This window comes from Protopterus annectens, chromosome 2.part1 (genome assembly GCF_019279795.1).
Source record: "Protopterus annectens isolate FY-2018-M chromosome 2.part1, PAN1.0, whole genome shotgun sequence".
NCBI lineage: Eukaryota > Metazoa > Chordata > Ceratodontiformes > Protopteridae > Protopterus > Protopterus annectens.
Genome location: NC_056729.1, coordinates 636981330 through 637003832, shown reverse-complemented (window position 1 = coordinate 637003832; position 22503 = coordinate 636981330). Strand labels below are relative to the sequence as shown.

At 44.6% G+C, this 22503-nt stretch overlaps 1 protein-coding gene across 1 annotated transcript in view; it reads left to right on the top strand.

The window, feature by feature from the left end:
• The window catches only part of GPN1 (GPN-loop GTPase 1), a 423847-nt gene that overhangs the window by 302277 nt on the left and 99067 nt on the right, over nt 1–22503 (top strand). Inside the window, exon 11 of the mRNA XM_044062376.1 lies at nt 14059–14098. Coding sequence (XP_043918311.1) covers nt 14059–14098 — 40 coding nt within the window. The remainder of the gene's footprint in view (nt 1–14058; nt 14099–22503) is intronic.

The following is a 22503-nucleotide window of genomic DNA, read 5'->3' as shown; positions in this document are numbered from 1 at the left end:
CTTATCTCTATATTCCAGTTCATCAACTTTTCAGGAAGATTTTGCAATTCTTTTTCTCTTCCCTGCATTATCAGTTATCTGCTTTGCCATCTGGACTTTCTACAGCCCCGGAAGTATTTTCCAGAGAACGGAAACTGAGTGGTTTAGGTGGGTCCTTAATCCCTAATTTTCCTCTCATTGTTGAGAACATAATTTCATGAGGGTGTGCAGTGGTTCTGTGTGAGTGGATATGCCAAGTTGTTTAATTATTTTCCCTCCCTGCTTTTGTGATGGCTGTAATCCTTGTCATCAGTCTCCGATTTCCACAAGGAATCCAAATGCACTGATTATGTCCTAATATATTCCCACACCCACCTCACTGAGAGGTGAACTGGAAAGTGCACCATTATTCCTCCTGAACCTGGCTAGCTAATTCAACCTGAGTTATCTAGGTTGCAGTCAAGGCTTTTTAACATTCTATCACAGAGATAACTCACTTCACTGGTGGTTTTTTTTTTGCATGTTGATCTGTCATAACCCTGGCCACCTAGATGAGGAAATAGAAGACAAACTTAATGAGTTATACATAAATCCTTACAGCATCAGATGGATTGCCTACTGGATCGCAGACAAGGGCACATGTTTCCAGATAGACAAATCCACTTCCAATAATAAAACAGTTACTAGCAGTGTCCACAGGGCTCAGTGTTTGGACCCCCTCCTGTTTGGTGTGTTTTATTTTTATTTTTTATTTTATTTAACATTTGTTTACCGGGAAAGTCTGACTTGGAATAAAGCCACTTTTCAGCGGAAGCCCAGGAAGAAATGCCCCAGACGCATGTCTTTGTAACATATATGTATACTTCTCTGAGGTGAAGGCCAATGTTGGGTGCCTCTGGATGACCAAGTTTGCTGACGACTGTAAGCTGGGAACAATCATTGAATCCCCAAGCAGTGTTGACACCCTACAAACAGGCCTAAAAATAATGACAAATGACTGATGCCAAAACCATGGTCTGAGACTAAATATAAAAAAAGCACAATCGTACCCTTGGCAAATCAGATATCCCTGCAAATAATAATATTGATAGTACACCCTTAAGAGTAGACCCAGTGGTGAGGGACCTAGGAACACAGATAGATAGTCATCTAAACTTTGACCACCAGGCAGCTACAGTAGAGAGAAAATCCTTCTGTGGGCTCAACTTTCAAGTAAAAGCATGGCATCAAGATCAAAGGAAATCATAAGTGCCATTGTACTCAGCCCTCATCAATCCATAATCAAGTACAGTTTTTCCTTCTGCTTGTACCTAACCAGGTACTTTACACCAGTTGGAGCAGCCCCAGAGGTTTCTCACTAAATAATATACTAAACATAAGACACATTGCTTGTGAAGATCGACTAAAGGCCCTCTCCCTTTACTCTGTCCCTTGAGAGGGGGCTTATGCCTGACCTACAAGACATTCTGTGATCCAGCCCTGATGGAAATGGTATATATTTGCAAGAAAAATTATACAAGGGTAATGCATTCCATGGACCTGAACCTTATTTGTGACTCTAATAGAACTTGCTGGAGAGACAGATTCATATCCCAAAGGCTGCCTCACATGCAGAATAAACTTCCCAGCTTCATAAGACAAAGTGCATTTCTCACTCTCTAGAAAAACAAATTTGTATGAAAGGATGGGGAACCGTGCATTCACTCCCAGGGTACTGCCCATATCCGTTATGGACAGAGTTAATCTGTAAAATGACTAAGGGCTCCAAAACCCAATGACCCCACTACCCTGATACTACTTCATCCAGTATCTGGGGAATCGAGATATAATATTGTCATATCCTGGGTATTATTGGCTAGGCTTGTAAAGGCTGTTGTGCCATTAGCATAGTAATCGCATATCAACCTATAAGAGGATCCAGGCAACTATTCTACAGCACCTTCTTAGATTAATTTATGTCGCCGTCTTCACATTGCCTTCTGTGATCTTTAAGATGTGGATATTGTTCTGAACATTGAAGTGGTGATGGTAACAGAATCACTGTGCATTTGTGAATCTTTTTGTATGAGATCCTTCATGCTAATCATTTTCAGTATATATCTTTCCTGCAACCAGAACCATGACCTGTTCTTATGGATGCTTCGCTAAGGTTCCTCCAAAGTTCAGGGGAAGTGAATAATTTGGAAAGAGATCAGGATGTAAGCCAGCTAGAGTTTTGTGTAGTACTACTAATCTTGTAGATTCTGAAAGGAAAATTTACCTCAGGAATCCATTCTGATCTGGTTCAGAAACATACATCTTTGTGGTACCCAAGTAAAAAAGCTAGCAAATATTCATATTCCTTACATAGAGAGGAGATGCAAGTCTGGCAGTGAGCCACAGAGAGAAGCATCACCCTTACAATTCACATCACTGGAGAATTAAATGTATTACTGCACTCACTGTGTGGAACTTAGAATTCAGGAACTCCTTCAGTTTGACTCAGGACTTCATTGATTTTCTGAAATCCAGACAGCCAACCTCTGAAGGATACACAATGTCAGAGTTGCTCTTGGGAACCTTCTTCCTACTGGGACTCAAATACCTTGAATTCGGAGGTGAAAGAATTTGCTTATGTTAACTGAATGTCTGTAACCTCTTACCTGCAGTTTGATAAAGAAGACAATCTTTCCTTAAGTCTCACCACCTGAAGATGTCTAATATAGGAATGGCCTTTACGGGATGAAGGAGCCTTTCAAATGAAAAGCCGTGGAGGTCTCTTTGGAACCGAACCGATCAGATGTAAACGTTTTCTGGGCCTGGCAGAGCAAAATACTCTGGCCATTCCTCCAATTCTAGATGCCCTGGGTGATGCACTTTGTTGAGCCTCGTTGCAACCTGACTGTTAGAATGCCAGACCATTTTTATAGGGTCCATGACTCTCACAAACTCCTGCACAGTAACTCAGTTGTTTATCCAGCAGTGATTTCCATGGATTCCATCAAGGGATTAAATGTCTGCATCCAGGAATCCCATTCCCAATGACAGGGAGAGCAGGGTACTTAACCATTTAAGGAAAAAGAGCTACACCTCAACTATCCTGACTGTTAGGGCCCTTGACTGCCAGCCTGACTTGTTTAAGTTCCAGGACTCCCACCTTAGTCAGTTGAGAAAGAAGGTAGATGGGATGAAAGACAAGGCATTAAAGGCAGATCCTTGAGTTTTGCAAGTTCAGTGTTCAGGTCCCAGGCATTGCATTAAATGTGGCTGTGGCGTAGTTGACACTGCAGGGCAGCTACCATGGCATCTGTTGTTGCAAGATATACCAGGCAGAGGACTGCAAGAACATGTTAAAGCAGAGCATTTTTATTATCCTACTGAATAAGAAGCTTCTGTTTGCATCCCTGGCTAAGAAGGTACTTAAGAAGGAAATGGGAAAACAATGCAGTCAGTTAAAGACCTTTTTCATTCCCCAGATCCAAGGTATTTTGGAAATTTCCCTGATAATATCTGGCTGTTGTACCCTAAGCAAGAGTCAACAAAACCCAAAAAGGGAAATAAGGGTTCTGACATAAAGGAGTGGCAGGCTGTCCATTAAGGAAACCCTGGAAAGCCATGGGGGGCACAACAGGCAAAATAAGAAGTTATGATTGGCAAAACTCTCCCCTCTCCATTCACTCAAAACCATTCTTCAGCCGACCCTGTTTCTTGCACCCGTTTTCCACATTTATCAATGATAGGCGGTAAGGCTGTTTTGATTTGTGAAGTAGTGGGAGGCCACCACAGAAGACATGTGGATCCTGCAGATAATATAACAGGGTTACATTTCCAGTATATTCCAAGACTTCTGGGCATTCCTCCTGGTTTTAATAAAACACCACCTTATACCTCCACAAATACATGACCCACTATTCCAGAAAGCCATGGAAAAATTCCATAAAGATAAAAAAGGACTAGGTTCTACTCAAGACTAGCTCTGTCCAGAATAAAGGAAGACCATTGGAGACCCATTTTGGACCTCTAGTGCAAACAAGCTTCTGAGAGTTCCAGAGTTCAGAATGCTGTCTTTGCAGAGCCTTCTGCCCATGCTCCTTCCATGAGCTTACAATACTGACTGGATTTAAAGAATGCCTATCTGCACATCACAGTAAACAAGTTTGATAGGCAGGTATTTATATTTGAAGCAGAGATTACCCATTACCAGTTTGTCTCACTACCTTTTGTCTTTTCTAATGTGCACAGGATGTTTATGAGGCTTCTGGCTGAAGTAATTGCTTTTGTTACATGACAGAAGGCATCTACATCTCCTTTCATCTGTATGAATGCTTCATTCAAGCTACTTCCCTTCCCTGGAGGAGATTCAAGAGGTTCCATAAATCCTATTCAACTACTTCCAGTCTCTAGGAGTATATCTGAATTTTCTGAAGTTCCACTTATCCCTTACAAGTTGTTTTATTTCTGGGATCATTGCTCAGTACAGAGGAGAAGAATTTTCCTGGAACAGCTGTTTGAGAAATTGCCAGCCTGAACCAGACTCTTGCCAGGGAGATTCTCAAGAGTCCTAGGTTCCATGGCTTCTTTTGTATTAATGAGTTCCATGTCAAAACTAATATATGAGAAACCGGTGGGTCCCAGCATGCCTAGTTGCAGTGCCCCATTCTTCTGTTACCTTGCATCAGGAAACAACTGTCATGGAACATGTTTCCCTAAACAAGGAGGTACCCTTCAAAATGAAACTGGACTCGTCAGACTTGGCCTGGAGGCCCGTGTGGGGGATCAGAAAGCTTTCAGAAAGAAGCATATCAGTGTAAAGGAAATGGTGGCAGTGGTAGTGGCCATCATTTCCTTCATGCCTGTCCGGCAAAATGGAACCTTATAAATTCAAACAGATAGTACCATAGTGATGTGGTATTCCAACAAGCAAGTAGGATACATTCACATTCTACAAGCAAGTGGGACATATTCACATTCTCTACAGGCTAAGAGTACGGAAGTGGGGTGTTAGCCCTGGTGTCAGGTCTGGCCCATCAGAAACCATAAAAATGCTTTGGCAGACCATCAGAGCAGTACAAAAGTAGGACCCAGCAAATGCATGTTAAACAGTAAACTGTTCTTGGACATAGTCCACAACTGAGAAATACCAGCTGATCAAATATTGTACCAGGATAATGTGAGGCGCCTGGGCAGCAAATGCCTTCACCATATGCTTGTCCGGTCCATTTGATCATCATGGTATTACAAAAGAAAAGGAAGGCCAAGTAAAAAAAAATGCTGCTGATGCCGTTTTCCCTGGTAACATTGGGTCTTCCTCCTGGTAAACCTGACAAGGGAAGAATTGGTCCATTCGCCTCTGTATGTGAATCCCTTATCTCGGTAAGAGGGGGCCTGTGATTCACTACAGCTTGTGGATACAAAGGCTGACGGTGTGGATAATTTAGCACTCATCCATTCCAGGCATGTGTTCTCTGAGAACATACTGCAGATTATGACAGAGACCAGGAAACTAAACACAAGTAAGTCTTGCATAGCAAAGTGGAAAAGATTCTCCCACTGGTTCTGCAACAAGAGGACAGGACCTAAACTTAACAGCAGTATCTCTTAGTTTCACCTACCTGTCAGACCTGTAAAAACAGGCTTTTCTTATGCCTTCCAATTGGAAGTAGTTTATAAAGGCGTCCAACATTTCCACCATGAGACCTAAATTTTGCTCTTGAAAATCTTACACTTCCTCCACTTTGAACCAGCTGCTTCCACTTCATATCTGTATGGCGAAAAACTACATCAATCTTAGTCTCAGCTGGGTGGATCAAAATGGCAGGCTGTCATTTTCAGGATACCCTTCTTTGTGTTCCTTAATGATAGGATCAGACTTCATGCTAACCTTTATTTTTTTGCCTAAGGTGTTTAACAGGAATATCCTTGAACCAGGCTGTCCATCTCCTTGTATTTTTCCATTTCATTAGATTAAAGAAGAAAGGATTTTGCATTCCTTAGATTTGCTTAGACATTTGAAATTATACTTGAAAACAACTTGGGAAATCATGCCAGCCTTTAAATGCCTTTGCCAAAGGCTGGGATGGAATACCAGTTAACAGACCAATTATTGCTTTTTTTCTTCATCTCCATGGTAAGACTACCATAGGTCCAGTAAAAGCCTATTCTACTAGGGCCAAGGACACCAACACAGAAGTGAGGGTTAATACCCAGTTCATGTTGGAAGCAACCTCCTAATTCTCACTGCACACATCTGCCAAGCATTGTGTATTGCTTGAGCCAGGGCAGGCTTTGCCATGACCATACTAGATAGGGTCTTATTTCATGTGGCTTTCCAACAAGCCATCCTCCGTACTGTTTGTAAGCTTTGGAGTCATCCCAACGTATGTACTGCATCACTGAGTTATGAAAAACCTAGTGCAGTTTTGTTAGGAATTTACCATAATTGTAGATGTTGAATGTTATTTTCATTGTTTCAGTGCCAGTACCTTCTTTTCTTCCTGTATCTCTGGGATACTGATGGGTTAGGATGGCTACCTAGCCTTGACCCATTCCACCTTTCCTGTCTTCCATCCTATTGGGCATCCTCCTTCACAGAGCTCGGCAACAGTCTGGAGTGCCAGATTTTAGGGTTCATCAGTTTTAACTGGGACAGGTCATCCCTTGGTGGGTTGTACAGTGGTTCCAGAGTAGTACACCTGCATCTGCAATGGTAAAAGGGATCCACAGCTGGTGCTAGCTTGTGTCCAGTTATATCACCATTATGATATCTGTGTTGAAGTCTGCCAGGCCTGGAGGAGGATAGGGTGAAGAATATGGAAGATGGGTCTGCAGTCGAGCTTCTACATACAGGAGTCTTGTAACATTGAATCTACTCAAACATCTATAATTATGATAAGTTCCAAACACAACAGTAATATTCACACATATAGATATATCTGTAATATTTATACTTTTAACAGATTTCTTAACTTTGTAAGCACACTAGTCCATGGACCCTTGTCAGGTGTGACCTTTGTCCAGTGGAGCCACAGCAAAATAAACAGCATCGTGCAACATGTACAGCAGTAATACCATAACATTTTGTGATGTGCTAGATTACAAGAAAAGTTAATCTTGCATAAACCAGATAATATAATGATAATTACTTCATGAACGTAAAATGCCTGTGTAAAGAGATGAACAGAATAGGAATGAGATGAATGGGACCAAAAGAGGGAAAAGACCGTCTTTACACAGGCATTATAGAGTACAACTCCCCTTTTGGTGTGTACCTCACAAGACATCTACAACAACTGGAAAGGCCACAGAAATACCTCACAAAGAGGATTACTGGCCTCAAACAGATGCCCTACGCAGACCGTCTCAAAAAACTTCAGCTTTACTCCGTCACATATTGCCTACTCAGAGACAATCTCTGCCTAACATACAAAGCTATGTCGAACCCAGAGCTGTTGGACATGCTCCACTTAAAGAAATCCCAATCCCTCTGAGCTACATGGTCTAGGGACCTAAACCTTGTCACCACAATAAACAGAACATGCTGGAGGGATAGATTCTTGTCCCAGAGACTTCCCATACTCTGGAACAGACTACCCATCCTATGTCAAACGGAGCTCCTCATTAGCGCTCTTCAAGACAAATCTTGATGATTGCATGGGAAATAGGAAATTCACCCCAGGGATCACTTCTGTGGCTCTGCTCGACAGGGGCACAGGAAAATACTTTTCTTGGGTGGCAAAAGCCAGGGTACATTTTTGGCTAGGCTTATATAGGCCATAGGGCCAATAGCCTAGTACCTACCTATGAACCTATAAATAGAGTGAGGTAAAGAAAGTAATAATGTATATTAGTATGAGTGAGCAATCGGGTTACAAGGTAAATGGGAATTTGTCAGTTAATTCATCTGGTAGAATCAAGATGAAACTAGTATAAGGTAGATTCGGAGAAGTTAGACATACTTCGATGCTTTAAAGCAGTGGCATTGTTAAGTTTCTTTTAGGGTGGTGGTGGAAAGATTTACTAAGGATTAAGGTAGCACTTGCATTTTTGTGGAATAATCTGGTTGTCTGGAGTTATATGCTTTGAGTTTTTTTAGTTTATACTTTCAACTGTTTTTCCAGTCAGTTTGTGTAATATATGTTTGTGATAAAGCAGTAACTAAAAGCTAAGTTCTAGGCTACATACATTTAAAACATATGCACACATTTTAGTTTATACTTCATGTTTTTCCTAAGCACGTTTTTTTTAATATTTGCATATTTAAATGTCATCTCCATTATAAATCGCTTAGTGATAAATTTGAGTTCTAAACTTTTTTAGCAGCATTTGATCACTACATTGACCCTGGTTTGACATTTCCTTTTCAGTTATTTAGCACAGAAGCATTTAACTGCCTCAGTCCTTCTGCTTTTGGTTATGCTTGCTGAATAGCCAAGCATAGTGTCACCAACATTTGCCGTGTTCAGTTCCGTGTTCAGTTCCGTCTGGTATTTTTCACATACACTGAAATGCAGACTTCAGAAATGTCTGAAGAATTCAGATGGTATCATCATATGGCAAATGCTTAACTACTAACAAACATTTTAACATTTTTGTGATGTTCTTCATTCCACATTGCTGCAGTCCTAACTATAGGGTAGTCCGCTGTCCAGTCGGCCCGAATACCAAAGTATATGGCTGACGTCGGTCACGGCGCATTAGACTGACGTCAGTACGTCAGGGTACTAATGCGCATGACCGACGTCATATCCTCAGTCTTTTTTGCCGCATGGTCCGATGCAGAAGCAATTTTGCGAGTGCAGGTTGGCGTTCTGAAAGTTTCTGAAGTCAGAGTTTCAGACCGAATCAAAGTTGGCTAAGTACCCCGTTGGGGAATATTTTGGTTTTTTTCTTGCCTCAGTATTTAACCGGATGTCAGAAAAAGTGAATAACTGTATTTCTTGTGGGAAACAGATACCTCATAGGGATTACCATACTTTGTGTATTCCTTGTTTAGGGCCTGAGCACGACGTTGTTGGATGCCGCTCTTGTGCTAGATTTAACAAACGCACTATTAAGAGAAGGTTAGACTGTGCCAGGTTAGTTTTGGGAAGCGTTGTAATTATAAAATGCCGTTGGATGCCCCGACGCCCGCTTCGGCCAACAAGCGCAAGGACAAAGCAGCAAAGCCTAGAGTGGAAGAACCGACAGTCCCTGACGCCGGTTCTTTAGAAGGCTCAGTGGAGCCGGAGGTTCTGCCAGGTGTTTCTTTGGAGTCTCAGGGAGAGACTTTATTGTTACAGGATGTATCCTCTCAGGAAGTAGGCCAGGCTGAGGGGCTTCTCAGGTGGCTGTTCTTCCCTCTCTTCCTAAGGTGGTTAGAGCCTCCCCCTCTGTTTCCAAGGCTTCTTTGAGAGGCAGGCCAAGTGTAGCTTCAGTGGGGGTTTCTCCTAGTGCTTCAGGGTCTTTGCCTAAGAAACATATGCTTAAAATGGCAGAGGATTTGATTACTATGATTAGAGGTTCTATGCCCCCTCCTGATAAGAGGCCTAGGGTGGAACCTGAGTTTGAGAGTTTTGAGCACTGTTCGGAAGCTTCTGAGTCTTCGGCTGAAGACTTGCAGGAGTATCCTCCTTATTCTGATTCTGATGTGGATGATTCTACTCCTTCAGCTTCTCCTCCTGAGGATTTTTCATTTTCAGAGACCCTGCATTCCATGAGGGAGCATTTTAAATGGGAAGGTCAAGATTTCTCTGATTCCAGGAAGAGGCTTTGGGAGTTCTTGTTTTTACCCCAGCATAGGCCTTTAGCTATACCTCCTGTTCTGAATGTGGTGGAAGATGTTTTGCAGAGGCTTCCTGAATCCTGATTCTTTGCCTCCTGCCCCAGTTAAACCGGATAGGTACTATAGGGTGCCTGAAGCTCATAAGTATCTTTTAAGAGACCTAGGGCAGACCCGAAACTGTCTGTCAGGGGCCTAAAGGGGTGAAGGCCTCTGTTGTTAAAAATCCTGTTCCTCCTGATAAAGAGGCAAGGGCTTTGGATAGATGGGGAAAGAAAGTGTATACTTCTTCCACTTTAGCCATGAGGGCGTTGAATTGTCAGTTTCACATGTTAAAATATCAGAATTACCTCCTTTCACAATTGAAATCTAAGGTGGATGCTCTGGCAGAAGGTATTGAGTGTAAAGAGTTGCAGGATTTAGTTCATGTGTCTGAACAGGTGGGTAAACATTCCTTGCAGTGTGGTTTTGATGCTGTGCAGGCCTCCTCGAGGGTGGCTGCCACTGGTTCTGTTCTTCGAGGCATGCCTGGTTGAGAGATCAGAATTTAGCTGAGCATGTTAAAACAAGGATTTTGGATGCTCCTTTGCAGTCTGATGTGTTGTTTGGTTCGCCTGTGGAAGCAGTTTTAAAGAAAATAGAGGACAAGGCTAAGTCTATGCAAACTGTTAAGGATTTTTTGCAGGTGCAGCCTCCAAGTTTAGTAGAAATTGGCCTACTAAGGGATGGACTTATCCTGCTTATGATTCCCAGTCTAGGGGTAGGTCTAGACGTGGTAGGGGCAGAGCTCAAGGTTCTTTTAGGCCTAGGACAGGGAGTTCCCCTGCTCAGACTTCTGGTGAGGGCAGGGGTCAGTCCTTTCGTAAGCAGACCCAATGACCTGCCTTTTCAGCTGCCAGTACATTCTCGCCTGGCAGCACCTTTGGGAGGAAGGCTGTCTCTTTTCAAAGAAAATTGGGATTTAATTACCCAAGACAGATGGGTTCTGGATATTATTCACCACGGTTACAGGTTTTATTTCCATACCTTGCCTCCTTTCAAAGGCATGCCAGACATTCCTCCTCTACAAAGAACAGAGGCTCACAAGCAAATTTCTCTGTTGCTCCAAATAGGGGCCATTCAGTCAGTTCCTGTGCCAGAAAGGGGCCTAGGATTTTATTCTCGCCTGTTCCTAGTACCAAAGAAGGGGAACACGTGGAGACCAATTCTGGATTTATCTATCCTCAACACTTATCTGGACATTCCCAAGTTCAAAATGTTGACGTTACAACAGCTTTTACCTCTGCTGGGCAAAGATCACTGGATGGTAACTTTAGATCTCAAGGAAGCTTACCTTCATGTGCCTATAAGACTACGTTGCAGGAAGTATCTGCGTTTTCGAGCTGGAAATTCTCATTATCAGTTCTCTGCATTGCCCTTTGGCTTATCTACTGCGCCCAGAGTATTCACAAAAGTTCTGGCTCCAGTGATAGCTTACTTCAGGCTAAAAGGAATTCAAATCTATCCTTACTTGGACGACTGCCTGATTCTGGCTCAAGAAAAGGAAGACCTTTTACAGCATTTGGAATATGTCATAGCAGTGCTAAGATGCCTAGGGTATTCTGTGAACGAAATAAAGTCCAGTCTAGTACCCTCTCAAGACATGTGCTTTCTGGGTGTGAGACTGAATACAGCAGCCCAGATGGCCTTTTAACCCCGGACAAACAACAGAATCTTTCCAGTTACTTCCATCAACTATCTCTTCAGTCCGGGCTGACTGCAAGGACAGTCCTTCAAGCCTTAGGGTTCATGGCATCTTGTATTCTGGTGCTTCCCAATGCCAAACTGCATATGAGGAAGCTACAATGGTATCTCAAAAATCTATGGACACAGCACTGCCAGGATTTGGACACTGTCATTCAAATAATACCTTGCATTCAAAAGGAATTTTTGTGGTGGGCTCAGGAATGTCACCTAAACAAGGGACTCTCTGTGACCCGGCCAGAGGCGAGTCAGATTCTAATGACAGATGCCTCAGACATTGCTTGGGGAGCTCATCTAAATGGAAAGTGGATACAAGACAAGTGGCCTGCCAGACTACAGCATCTACATATCAACATGAAAGAGATGTTAGCAGTCCAGTTTGCATTAATGGCTTTCAAGGAGTTACTTCTTCCAGGGCAGGTGTTGATTCTAACAGACAACACAACTGTCATGTGGTACATCAACAAACAATGGGGAACACATTCTTACCCATTGTGCAGGCAAGCAATGATTTTATGGGAGACTGCGCTCAGCTTGCAACTAACTCTTCAGGCAAGGTTTCTGCCGGGAGCACAGAACTCCTTAGCAGATGTGTTAAGCAGACAAATCATGGATCCCCACGAGTGGAAACTGGATCTTCATGTATTTCAAAATTGACAGTGTCATGGGGAACTCCAGACATAGATCTGTTCGCTTCTCCACTAAACCACCAGCTGTCAAAGTTTTGCACTAAGGATTTCATCACACAGCTTGGAAAGTGGATGCTCTTTCTTTCAGTTGGAAAAATCTTCATGTGTATGCTTTTCCGCCTCTGCCTCTTCTCCCAAAGGTGCTTCTAAAGGTCAGACAAGACAAGCCAAGGATGATTTTAATAGCTCCAGATTGGCCTCGCAGCACTGGTACCCATTACTGAGGAGTCTGGTAAGGAAGCCTCCATGGCCTTTACCCTTGATTCCACACCTGTTGTCTCAGAGGGACGGTCATCTGCTCAATGTCAAGCTTCACTCTCTTCATCTAACAGCCTGGCATATTCTGTTTTGAAAGACAGCAGGTCTCAACTTCCTCAACAAGTTTTAAATGTGATTATGGAAGCCAGAAGACCTAGTACAAGGAAAGTGTACGCAGAAAAATGGAAGAGATTTTTATTTTGGTCTGCAGCAAAGAATTTGGAGATTTCTGAGCCTAATTTGAGTGTGGCTCTTCAATATCTTACTGAGTTATTGGACAAAGGTTTGTCTTTCTCTTCCATTAAGATTCATGCTGCAGCAATTTCAGCTCACTATGATTGTGACCCACCATTGTTTTCACATCCTTTGTTCAAGCAATTTCTTAGAGGGGCAAAGAATATAAGACCCCACGTAGAGCTCCTACTCCTGCTTGGGACCTCAATTTTGTGTTGGAGAAACTTACTCTACAACCTTTTGAGCCTGCGGCTACTGCTGAACTGAAATACTTGTCATGGAAGACTGCTTTTTTGTTGGCCATTACTTCTGCTAGAAGGGTTTCTGAGTTGCAGGCCCTTATGGCGGTTGAGCCTTTTTGATTTTTCATAAGGATAGGGTATCATTACGTACTAATCCTTCCTTTATGCCTAAGGTGGTTTCTAGTGTGGCTTTAAACCAAACTATTCATTTGCCTACTTTTTATGCAGATCCCCAAAATAAAGGGGAAAAGATTTTGCACACTTTAGATGTACACAGGCAATTGCGTTATTACTTAAGCAGGACTAAGGCTTTTAGGCAGTCTCAGCAGTTGTTTGTTTCTTTTGCTTTGAGTTCACAGGGCAAGCCTGTGTCAAAACAAACTATTTCTAGGTGGATTGGGTTTTGCATTGCATTTTGTTATTCCCATCATGGCAAGGAGACTCCAGCTGGGATTAGGCCTCATTCCACTAGGGCTACTGCCACTTCAACAGCATTTCTAAGGGGGGTGGCAACTAAGGATATTTTGGAGGCAGCTACTTGGAGTTCAGTGCATACTTTCTCTAAGCATTACCACCTTCCTCTCTACTCTGTCTAGGGCTGGTTTTGCCACAGCTATTTTGCAAGGCATGTTATCAGCTCCTGCTTCCTTATGATTTGCCAGCCTCCCTTACCTCTGCTTTGGGATTCTACCCAATAGTTAGGACTGCAGCAATGTGGAATGAAGAACATAGTACAGTTTTGTACCTACCATAAATGTAGATGTTCGAGGATCCACATTGCTGCAGTCCAATTTACCCTCCCTCCTTCCCCTCTGTGTTTAGGGGTGGTTGTGTAGGTGAGATTATATTCTGGTACCTTTGTATATATTGTATATATTTTTGGTGCAGGTATGTTTGGGGTTTTTGGTTTTGGCCTTGTTTTCTTAGGGTCTTCTGACATCTGGGGCAAGAAAAGACTGAGGATATGACGTCGGTCATGCGCATTAGTACCCTGACGTACTGACGTCAGTCTAATGCGCCGTGACCGACGTCAGCCATATACTTTGGTATTCGGGCCGACTGGACAGCGGACTACCCTATAGTTAGGACTGCAGCAATGTGGATCCTCGAACATCTACATTTATGGTAGGTACAAAACTGTACTTTTTTTTAACCCTTGATTTTGTTTCATTCACAGAGATTATCGTCCTGAATATGAGCGTCTCCGAAAAGAAATGGTAAGGAATATTTTACATTTTTGACATGCACATCACTGACGCACATATTTACTAAGCTTCTTTTTCTTCTGTAATTGCCTTGAGAACACAAGAGTGGTTTATATTTGAAAACCAGATAATCTGATGCATTTTACTTCATATGCTCTTCAACTTGTGGGTCTTCGGATCCGCTTCGGATCCGACATGGCCGCATTTTCCAGCTATGGCTCCAAGCTCCAAGCAACCTCCCCTAACCCATAATGCCTCACTGTCTCCCTTCAGATCTCGTTTGCCTCCTTAGAGTTCACAACGTGATCACTGAGCTCCAGCATTTTCGTTTTGGTCAGGTTGGATTTTTGGTCTGTTTCTTAGCTATTTTTTCTTCCCTTTTTCTCTCTTAAACCTGTCTGACATCCCTCCGGGTTTCTTCATCGCTTGTGAGCAAAAAAGTTAAAAATAAATAAAATAAAAGTAGTAGTAGACCTCTTCTATCTTCTCTTTCCTACCTTTCCTTTCTGACTGTGTGTGTGTGGATAGTGAACATGCTGACTGGATGGCTGAGGCCCCAAGCCTGGGTTCAAAAATTGCACAGAGTGTGGCTATAAGCTTTCACTGGCTGATGGCCACACACTGTGCATGGTGTAGTTGGGGGTTGCTCACTTCCAGTACCCCTGTCCTATTTGCGCCAGGTTTAACCCAGAGCACTTGGAGGGACAAATTGATCCTTAAGGGCTTGTTGCCCTCTTCTGCTGGGACCATGGTCCCTTCTTCCCATGCGGGAAAAGCAGCGGCTGCTGCTTCTTCCTCCCTGGTCTCTGGGACTCACACTCCCACCAAGAGGCCCGGGGAGGGGGATAAATCTAAAAAGGACTGGCCTTGCAAGTGATCCCCTGACTGCTTGTTGCAGGCCGGTCCACCGCCGAAGACAAAGCCTGTCTCTAAGCCTGCTTCCCTCAGCTCAGGTCCCCGAGGTTGTCACCTGAGCCAGAGCTTCCAACTAGTCGGTTGCGGTCTAGGTCCCCCTCTCGCCACTGGCACTCCCATCCTGCTTTGGCAGCGTCCTCCCACTCAACCCAGAGCCTTTTGGAAGCGGTGATGGACAAGATGATGTGGAGGTTCGTCCTCACTCAAATTCAGATGCGGGACTTACCGGGGCCGTCTCCCACCGGATCAGGCTCCTTTCTGCCCATGTTCCGTTCTGTTACTCCTCCAATCCGACCATCGGTTTCGGAGTCTCTGGATCTGGGGATGGTCAGAGTCGAGGGGTCGGCACCGGTGGTACTCTGTACCTCGATGCCGGCGGTTGCCTTGAGTTTGTCGGATCCAACCAGTTGAGATCCCAGCTCATGGAGCCGTAGCCTCATAGTTGGGTCAAAGGGGATGTTCTCTGCTCAGAGACTGTCAGAGAGGAGCATACCTCTCAGTGGTCTAGGCTCCAGCAGGCATGGCTCCGACTCCCCTGTCAGGTCAAGGGGGAGCGGCTTCTGCTTTTTCTGTCCAGGTGGCCCATGTCTCCTCTGCATTTGACATGGTGGAGAGGGTTCTCTGAGTCGAGGCCTCAGGCTATCTCATCCTCAGAATCCGTCCAGACCCCCCTGACTGAGTGTTATTCCGACCATCTTGCCCTCTTAGGGGCAATCCATAGCCGTAGTGCCCCAGGCAGTTCCACTCTTGGAACTACCCATTTGCGAGCCCTCCCCAGACAGTCCCCCCTGAGGACACCCCCCCGCAAACATACATGCAAGAGGAGGCACTTGGACTCTTCCCCCAGAGACCCTCGTGGAGGACATGGACCTGGTTGAAGGGGGAGGTTCCCCAAGGTCACCCCCCCGAGGATGTCTTTTTTGGAGACATTATGGAGATCCTTTGCCAAAGGGGGGGGGGGTCCACCCCAAAACCGACCTCCTACGAGTCCGTGTTTCTGGAGACATTTGGCTTGGGCCCATCTACCTCTTGGGTGTCCCCTCCGGCCGATCCACTTGCGGAGTTAATAACATCTGGGGCTTGGAAGGAGCCGGAAACCTTAGTGCCAATAGCAAAGCATCCAGACAAGGTTTTAAGTCCCCTCGCAAACAAGCTGCATTGGCACAAGGGGTCCCCTATAGATACTATGATGGTGACGTGGCAGACACCAAAAATGAGCTCGCACAGGAGAGCACCACGGTCCATCCTCCTGACTGGGAGTCGAGGACGTTGGATCATTTTGGGAAGTGAACTTATGCTTCAGCGACCTTCTCTGTGAGGGCACTGAACTATTTGGTGCATGTTATGTGACTCCAGAGGGATCTAGTCAAAGAAATCGGGAGTCTACCCTAGGGTCCCTGTCGGCAGATGACAGGAAGACTTTTGATGCTCGAATGGCCACCCTTAATGCTGTAGCGAACACGTCCATGCGTTTGCTCTCCCACGCCACAGAGGGAGCCACAAGGGCGGCGGGCACAGGTGATGACATCAGGTGTCACGCCTCGCTCCGCTTATGTCAGTTCTCTGTGCCCTTCAAGGCATCCTTTACAAACGCCCCTTATGATGGTTCTTCTCTTTTCGGGAAGACTGTAAGAGAGACCTTGATCCAGAGCTAGAAGGATGGGAAGACACTGTCTGCCATCGGGATTCACTTCTCTCCGCCTCGGAGGTCCTTTTCCAGGAACCAGCGAGGCCAGAAGAAGATGTGGTTCTGTTGGTCTCAGGCATTTTCCTGGGACATTCAGGACTCCCCGTCCCCCAGAGGCAGAGAGGGATTTGACAGACTCCGCCCTAGAGGCAGATGGGGTCCTAAGAATTTTGGGTCCCAAGAACCTTTCTCGGACAAAGCCGGGCAGCAGCCTGGGGAGTTGCCCGACTGTCTGTCTCTGGAGGCAGTCGAGGGCCGTTTGTCGGTACACCCACTAGCTTGGGAGTCCATTACAACAGATCAGTGGGTGTTGCGAATTATATCCAGAGGACATTTTGTCCCGTTCAAAGAATCTCCCCCATCCAACAAAGCCCTCCCGGACATTCCACCCACGCAGCGGGAGGAGGTAGCAGTGCAAATGGAATCACTGCTACGAAAGCGAGTCATCCAACCAGTCCCCCCAGACCAATCTGGATCCAGGGTTTATTCCAGGTTCTTTTTAGTGCCAAAGAAGACGGGGGACCTCAGACCAATTTTGGATCTGTCCCAATTGAACCTGTGTGTAACCAAGACAAATATCCAGATGGTCATGAGTCAATCTATCCTGCTCTATCTGCAGGCCAGAGACTGGATGTGCTTGATCTGTCTCCAGGACGCATACTACCACATCAAGATGGACAAGCGCTCCTGGAGGTTCCTTCACTTCCATCTGGGAGCCAATCATTGCCAATTTCGAGACGTTCCCTTTGGTCTCACCACAGCCCCCCTGGGTGTTCACCAAAGTAATGGCAATAGTAGCGGCTCACCTGAGTCTTCAGGGCATTTGGGTCTTTCTATACCTGGACGATTGGCTCTTTACTGCCCCTTCAAAGCATCTACTTTGTCAAGCCAGGGTCTCCTTTCTTCGACAAGCCAACAAGTTGGGCATGACAGTCAGTATGGACAAATCTGCCTTACTTCCCAATTCAGGTGTTGGACTTCATCAGGGCACAGCTGGACACAATACCAATGAGGGTGTTCCTCACATCATACAGGTTGTACAGTCTGAGGTTGCACATCCTACACATTCTTCAAACTCAATCTCAGTCAGCCGAAGCAGTGTTGTGGGCATTAGGTTCTATGGCGGCCACAATCACTCTTCTTCCAATGGCAAGTCTCCATATGAGAGTACTACAGTGGACACTGGCTGTTCAGTGGTCTCTGTTAGACCTCCCTTTGTCCTTTCCAGTGAGAATCTCGAAAGCATGCAGGGACTCCCTTTAATGGTGGATTTAGTCTCCGGATCTCCTCAAGGGATGCCCATTTCAATGTGCCTTGCCCAAGACCACGGTGACCATGGACGTCTCCCTACTGTGGGGGAAACTGTTCGGGAAGGACAGTCCAAGGCACATGGTTCCCTTCTGACACTTATCTGCATATCAATGTTCTAGAGATGAGCGCTGTTCTTCTTGCGTTGCAGACCCTTCATGCTCATCTCCCTCTAGGAACAATTGCAATTCAGATGAACAATATGTCAGTGGTCTGGTATATCATCAAATGGGAGGAACTAGATCTTATCCCCTGTGTTGAGAAGCTATGAGAGTGTGGGAGTGGGTGATCTCCACCGGCTGTTTTCTGGTGGCAATGCACATTCTGGGACGGTCCAACATTCTAGCAGACAGGTTCAGCAGATCTATCCTGATGCCTTACGAATGGTCTCTGAATCCTTCAGTAGTGGAACAGATCTTTTGAGAGTGGGGTCATCCTTGCTGCGATCTCTTCGCATCTCCTTCCAACGCAAAGTGCAGTGAGTTTTTCACTCTGAACCCCCCCATTAGGGGAAACCCGAGAGATGCTCTGATTCATGCTTGGCCTCCCGGTCTTCTTTATGCATATCCTCCTCTTCCCATCATTTCAAAGTTTCTGCAGAAAGCTCAAAGGCTGGGGAGAACTGTGATCCTCATCACCCCATTCTGGCTTCGACAAGGTTGGTTTCCCTTACTCAGGTCTCATCTAGTTGTTCCACCATGGACTCTGGATCCAGTTCCGGATCTTATCTCACACCCTTCGGGGATTCCACACCCAGATCTGGACAGTCTGAAGCTCACGGCTTGGCTGTTCTGGTTCCCATGATTATTAGGACTCCCGGTTTGTCATCCCCTGTTAAGACCATCCTGGTAGCGGCTCACAAATCTTCTACCAGGAAAGTGTATTGTAGTAAATGGAAACGTTTTTCTATATGGGCCACTCAGCGGTCCTTGGATCCTTTTACAGCACCTCTGTCAGCAGTTCTAGATTTTCTGGCTAGCATTTTTCAACAGGGCACCAGTTCTTCTACTGTCAATGTTCAGCTGGCAGTCATATCTAATTTTCACTTGGGGATTAATTTGTCTTCATTGGCTTCCTCTAAACTGTGCAAGACCTTTTTTAAAGGTGCTTTTCTTCTTAGACTACTCATAGAGGATCCTATCCCTCTGTGGGACCTTAACCTGTTGTTGCAGGCATTAGTTTCTCCCCGTTTTGAGCCTGCGGCTTCGGTAGATTTGAAATTTTTGACATGGAAAACTGCCTTCCTGGTCACCATTACCTCAGAATAAGAGTGTCGGAGCTTCAGGCTCTTTTGATCAAAGTGCCCTACATGATTTTCCATAAAGATAGAGTGTCGCTTCACACTAACCCTTCTTTCCATCCCAAGGTAGCTTCGGCAGCCAATATTAACCAGACTATAAACTTGCCAGTCTTTTTTTCCTAACTACCAAAACAAGGGGGAATATAAATTGCATTTGCTCGATGTACATAGACAATTGAGGTTTTACCTTCACAGGACCAAACCTTTTCGCAAGTGTGATCAACTTTTTGTGTCTTATGCCAAGCCCTTCTTTGGTAAACCAGTCTCAGAAGTGACAGTTGCGAGCTGGATTTTACAATGCATTGGCCGAGCTTACTCAGAGAGGGGTTTGCCTCTAGCAGGAAAAGTGAAAGCTCATTTGACCCAATCTAGGGCTACATCAGCAGTCTTTTGGTCTAGAGTATTTTTGGATGACATTTGTTCAGCTGACACTTGGGCTTCATCTCACACCTTTTTCTCATATTACAAATTAGACATTGTTTCTAGGAGTAGAGTATCCTTTGGCTCTGTGGTGCTCTGGAACATCCTTCCATGAGGCCGAGGTAGCTGGGGACTTTGTCCCACAGGTTGAAGAGCAAATGAAGTGAACTACTTCAGATAAAGAAATTATGTACTCACCATAACATTCCATCTGAGTAGGTCTGCTTCATTTGTCTTCAACCGTCCCTCTCCCTCCTTCCCCCTGACCTTATCTTCAGGTCAGGATACGATCTATTTTTCAGATTGTTACTGTTGAGATCCTTGCCTTTGTCTAGGCTAAGGTTGGGTCTGTTGGTTATTTTGGTAGATAAGGTGTTATTTGGTCGGGTGTCTGTTCCTATTAGGCAGGAGAAGGGAGACAGGGAGGCATTATGGGTAAGGGGAGGTGCTTGGAGCTCGGAGCCATTGCTGGAAAATGCGGCCTTGTTGGCTCCGAAGACCCACAGGTTGAAGACAAATGAAGTAGAAATACTCAGATGGAACGTTATGGTGAGTACATAACTTCTTTTTTGTCAGCTTTTGCAGAACATGCTTGCCTGTTCATTTTCACAACTTGATTTCTGAACAGTTAGTGTTTTAAGGGGAAGCATTACTCAAAAAGTACTCAAAAAGTGTGCACTCCTTTAGGATTGTTTCCCTCTCCTTCCATTTGTAGTCGGTGTAGAAATGCAGACCTTTGTGTAGAATTAGGGCCTGTTGGTCTAGTTAGCATGGCCATTTCCTGATCTGTTAAAAAGTTGTGGTACTAAGTTAACCTACTGCCTTATTCCAGCCCCCACCCCCTCAAGAATTGTTGCTTATCTGTTGCATATATTTTTAAGCTGTTACTGCGATTAGTCCCACATTCTCCTCAATCTGGTCCATTCATCCTCCTCACTTGCTTAGAGGGATGCATTCTCATTCTATTACTCTTTTCTTTTTATCTTGAATCAAGTACTTCTTAACACAGCAGTGTGTTACTGTGACAATTGTTCAGGTGTTGCATTCCATTTCTTCTGATCGAACTGCGTGTAATAATAAAGGCTTATGAACAAAGGTCAAGAATGATGCCTTTCTTTCTGAGACATCCTCGCAGGCCTAGCATGGGTCATTTGGTCCCTGGTGAGAAGGACTATGGGTTGATTTCCACTCCAGCGTATCTAGTTTAGGACCAGAATTTCAGATGCTTGTAAGATGGTCGTAGCTTGAGTGCCAGGCATAGGATCTTACTGTTATGTTAGGACCAAGTTAAATTAAAGGCTTTTCCATTAGCTGAAGTGCCTTCAGTATGTCCACATTCATGAGTCAGATTTCACATGGAGCGTACGGATGCAAGCTTTCTTTCATGCAAGTTCCTACTTAAGCCATTGCATGAAATTAGAGGTGAAGGGGGTCTGTAACCCCATTTGACAGTCAAAGACAGTAGGGGTCTTTTTCTCTGAGATGTACAAACATTATAAATCCACCCTTCCTTCCAGCCCCCCCCAAGTGGCCCTTTGTTGGGGGTTTCTTTATGGCTGTCGAGGTCTGACATTCTCTCTGCTTCTCACTCATCACCCATGCCTCATATTCCTGGTGTTCCTGTTTAGGGAAGGAGCTATGGTTCATCCCTTCCTTGATGCAGTCATTTAGTGGCACTTTCTTGTAAGCCTGACAGCACCCTGTTTATTTCTCCAAATTTTTGGAGTCCTTAATTTATTGTCTGTATTGCTTTAGTCTTTGTTTGCTAAACGTCCTCCTTTAAGCACCCAGAGTGTATACAGCATTGCCTCCTCCTGTTGGTATATTAGGTTACCTGTACTGGTAGCATGTGCAAGTTTGTTTTGAAATCATTTTCTGCTAGCTCAAGTACTTGGACTTCCTCAACTGAAGTGGCTAAATCACGCAAAAGAGAATTCAAAAAATGATCTGTTCAAACATGGGTAGAAACTGGATGAAAAAGTCAGGTATTTCAGCTGGTGGGTCCAGAGTAGGAGAGGATTGAGTGTGCCAGTCTGGAGCTGGGACGGGACTCTTAGATCACAGACATTTTCTGCCCTGCTGCTTGATAGGGAGTCAAAAACTTTGGACAGGTGAAGAAATACAGATCTGAAGTAGTTAACTTAGTTCTATCTGCAACCTGTGGGTATTCAAATCCATATCGGATCTGAACCTGCAACTTTTTTTCTAGCATCTGCTCCGAGCTCCTCCACCTACCCATAATGCACAACCATCTCCTACCTTCCCTCAGATATCGTTTGCCGCGCCAGTAGTGTGCATCGTGGTCTCCTTCACTCTGAGCTCAGGGATAGTAAGTTTATTAATACTTAATCTTTAGTGTGTCTGATTGAATTTTTTCCCTTCCTCCCCCACTAGTATATCGCTTGTGCATCGGTTAGTTAAAAAAAAAAAAAAAAAAAAAAAAAAGTTTTTGTTGTAAAACTCTGTAGAGTAGTTGTTAGGCCTGCCCTTCCCCTACGTGTGTTTTGTGTGTGGTGTTTTTGTAGGTAGTGGTGTTTAGTGCAGGACCATGGCTGATAACCAAAATCTAAGAACAGTGTGTGGCCATAAGTTCTCCCTGGCTGATGGTCACACTCTGTGTTATTTGTTTGGGAGTGTTACATTTGTCGACACAATGTGCAATCTGCACTGGGTTCAATCCTAGAGCCCTCAGGGATCGGAAGTTCAAATTGGTAGCTAAAGGCCTTCTCCCTGCATCTATACTGGAATATGCCTCAACATCGGTACCTAGTACTCAACCTCCCACCC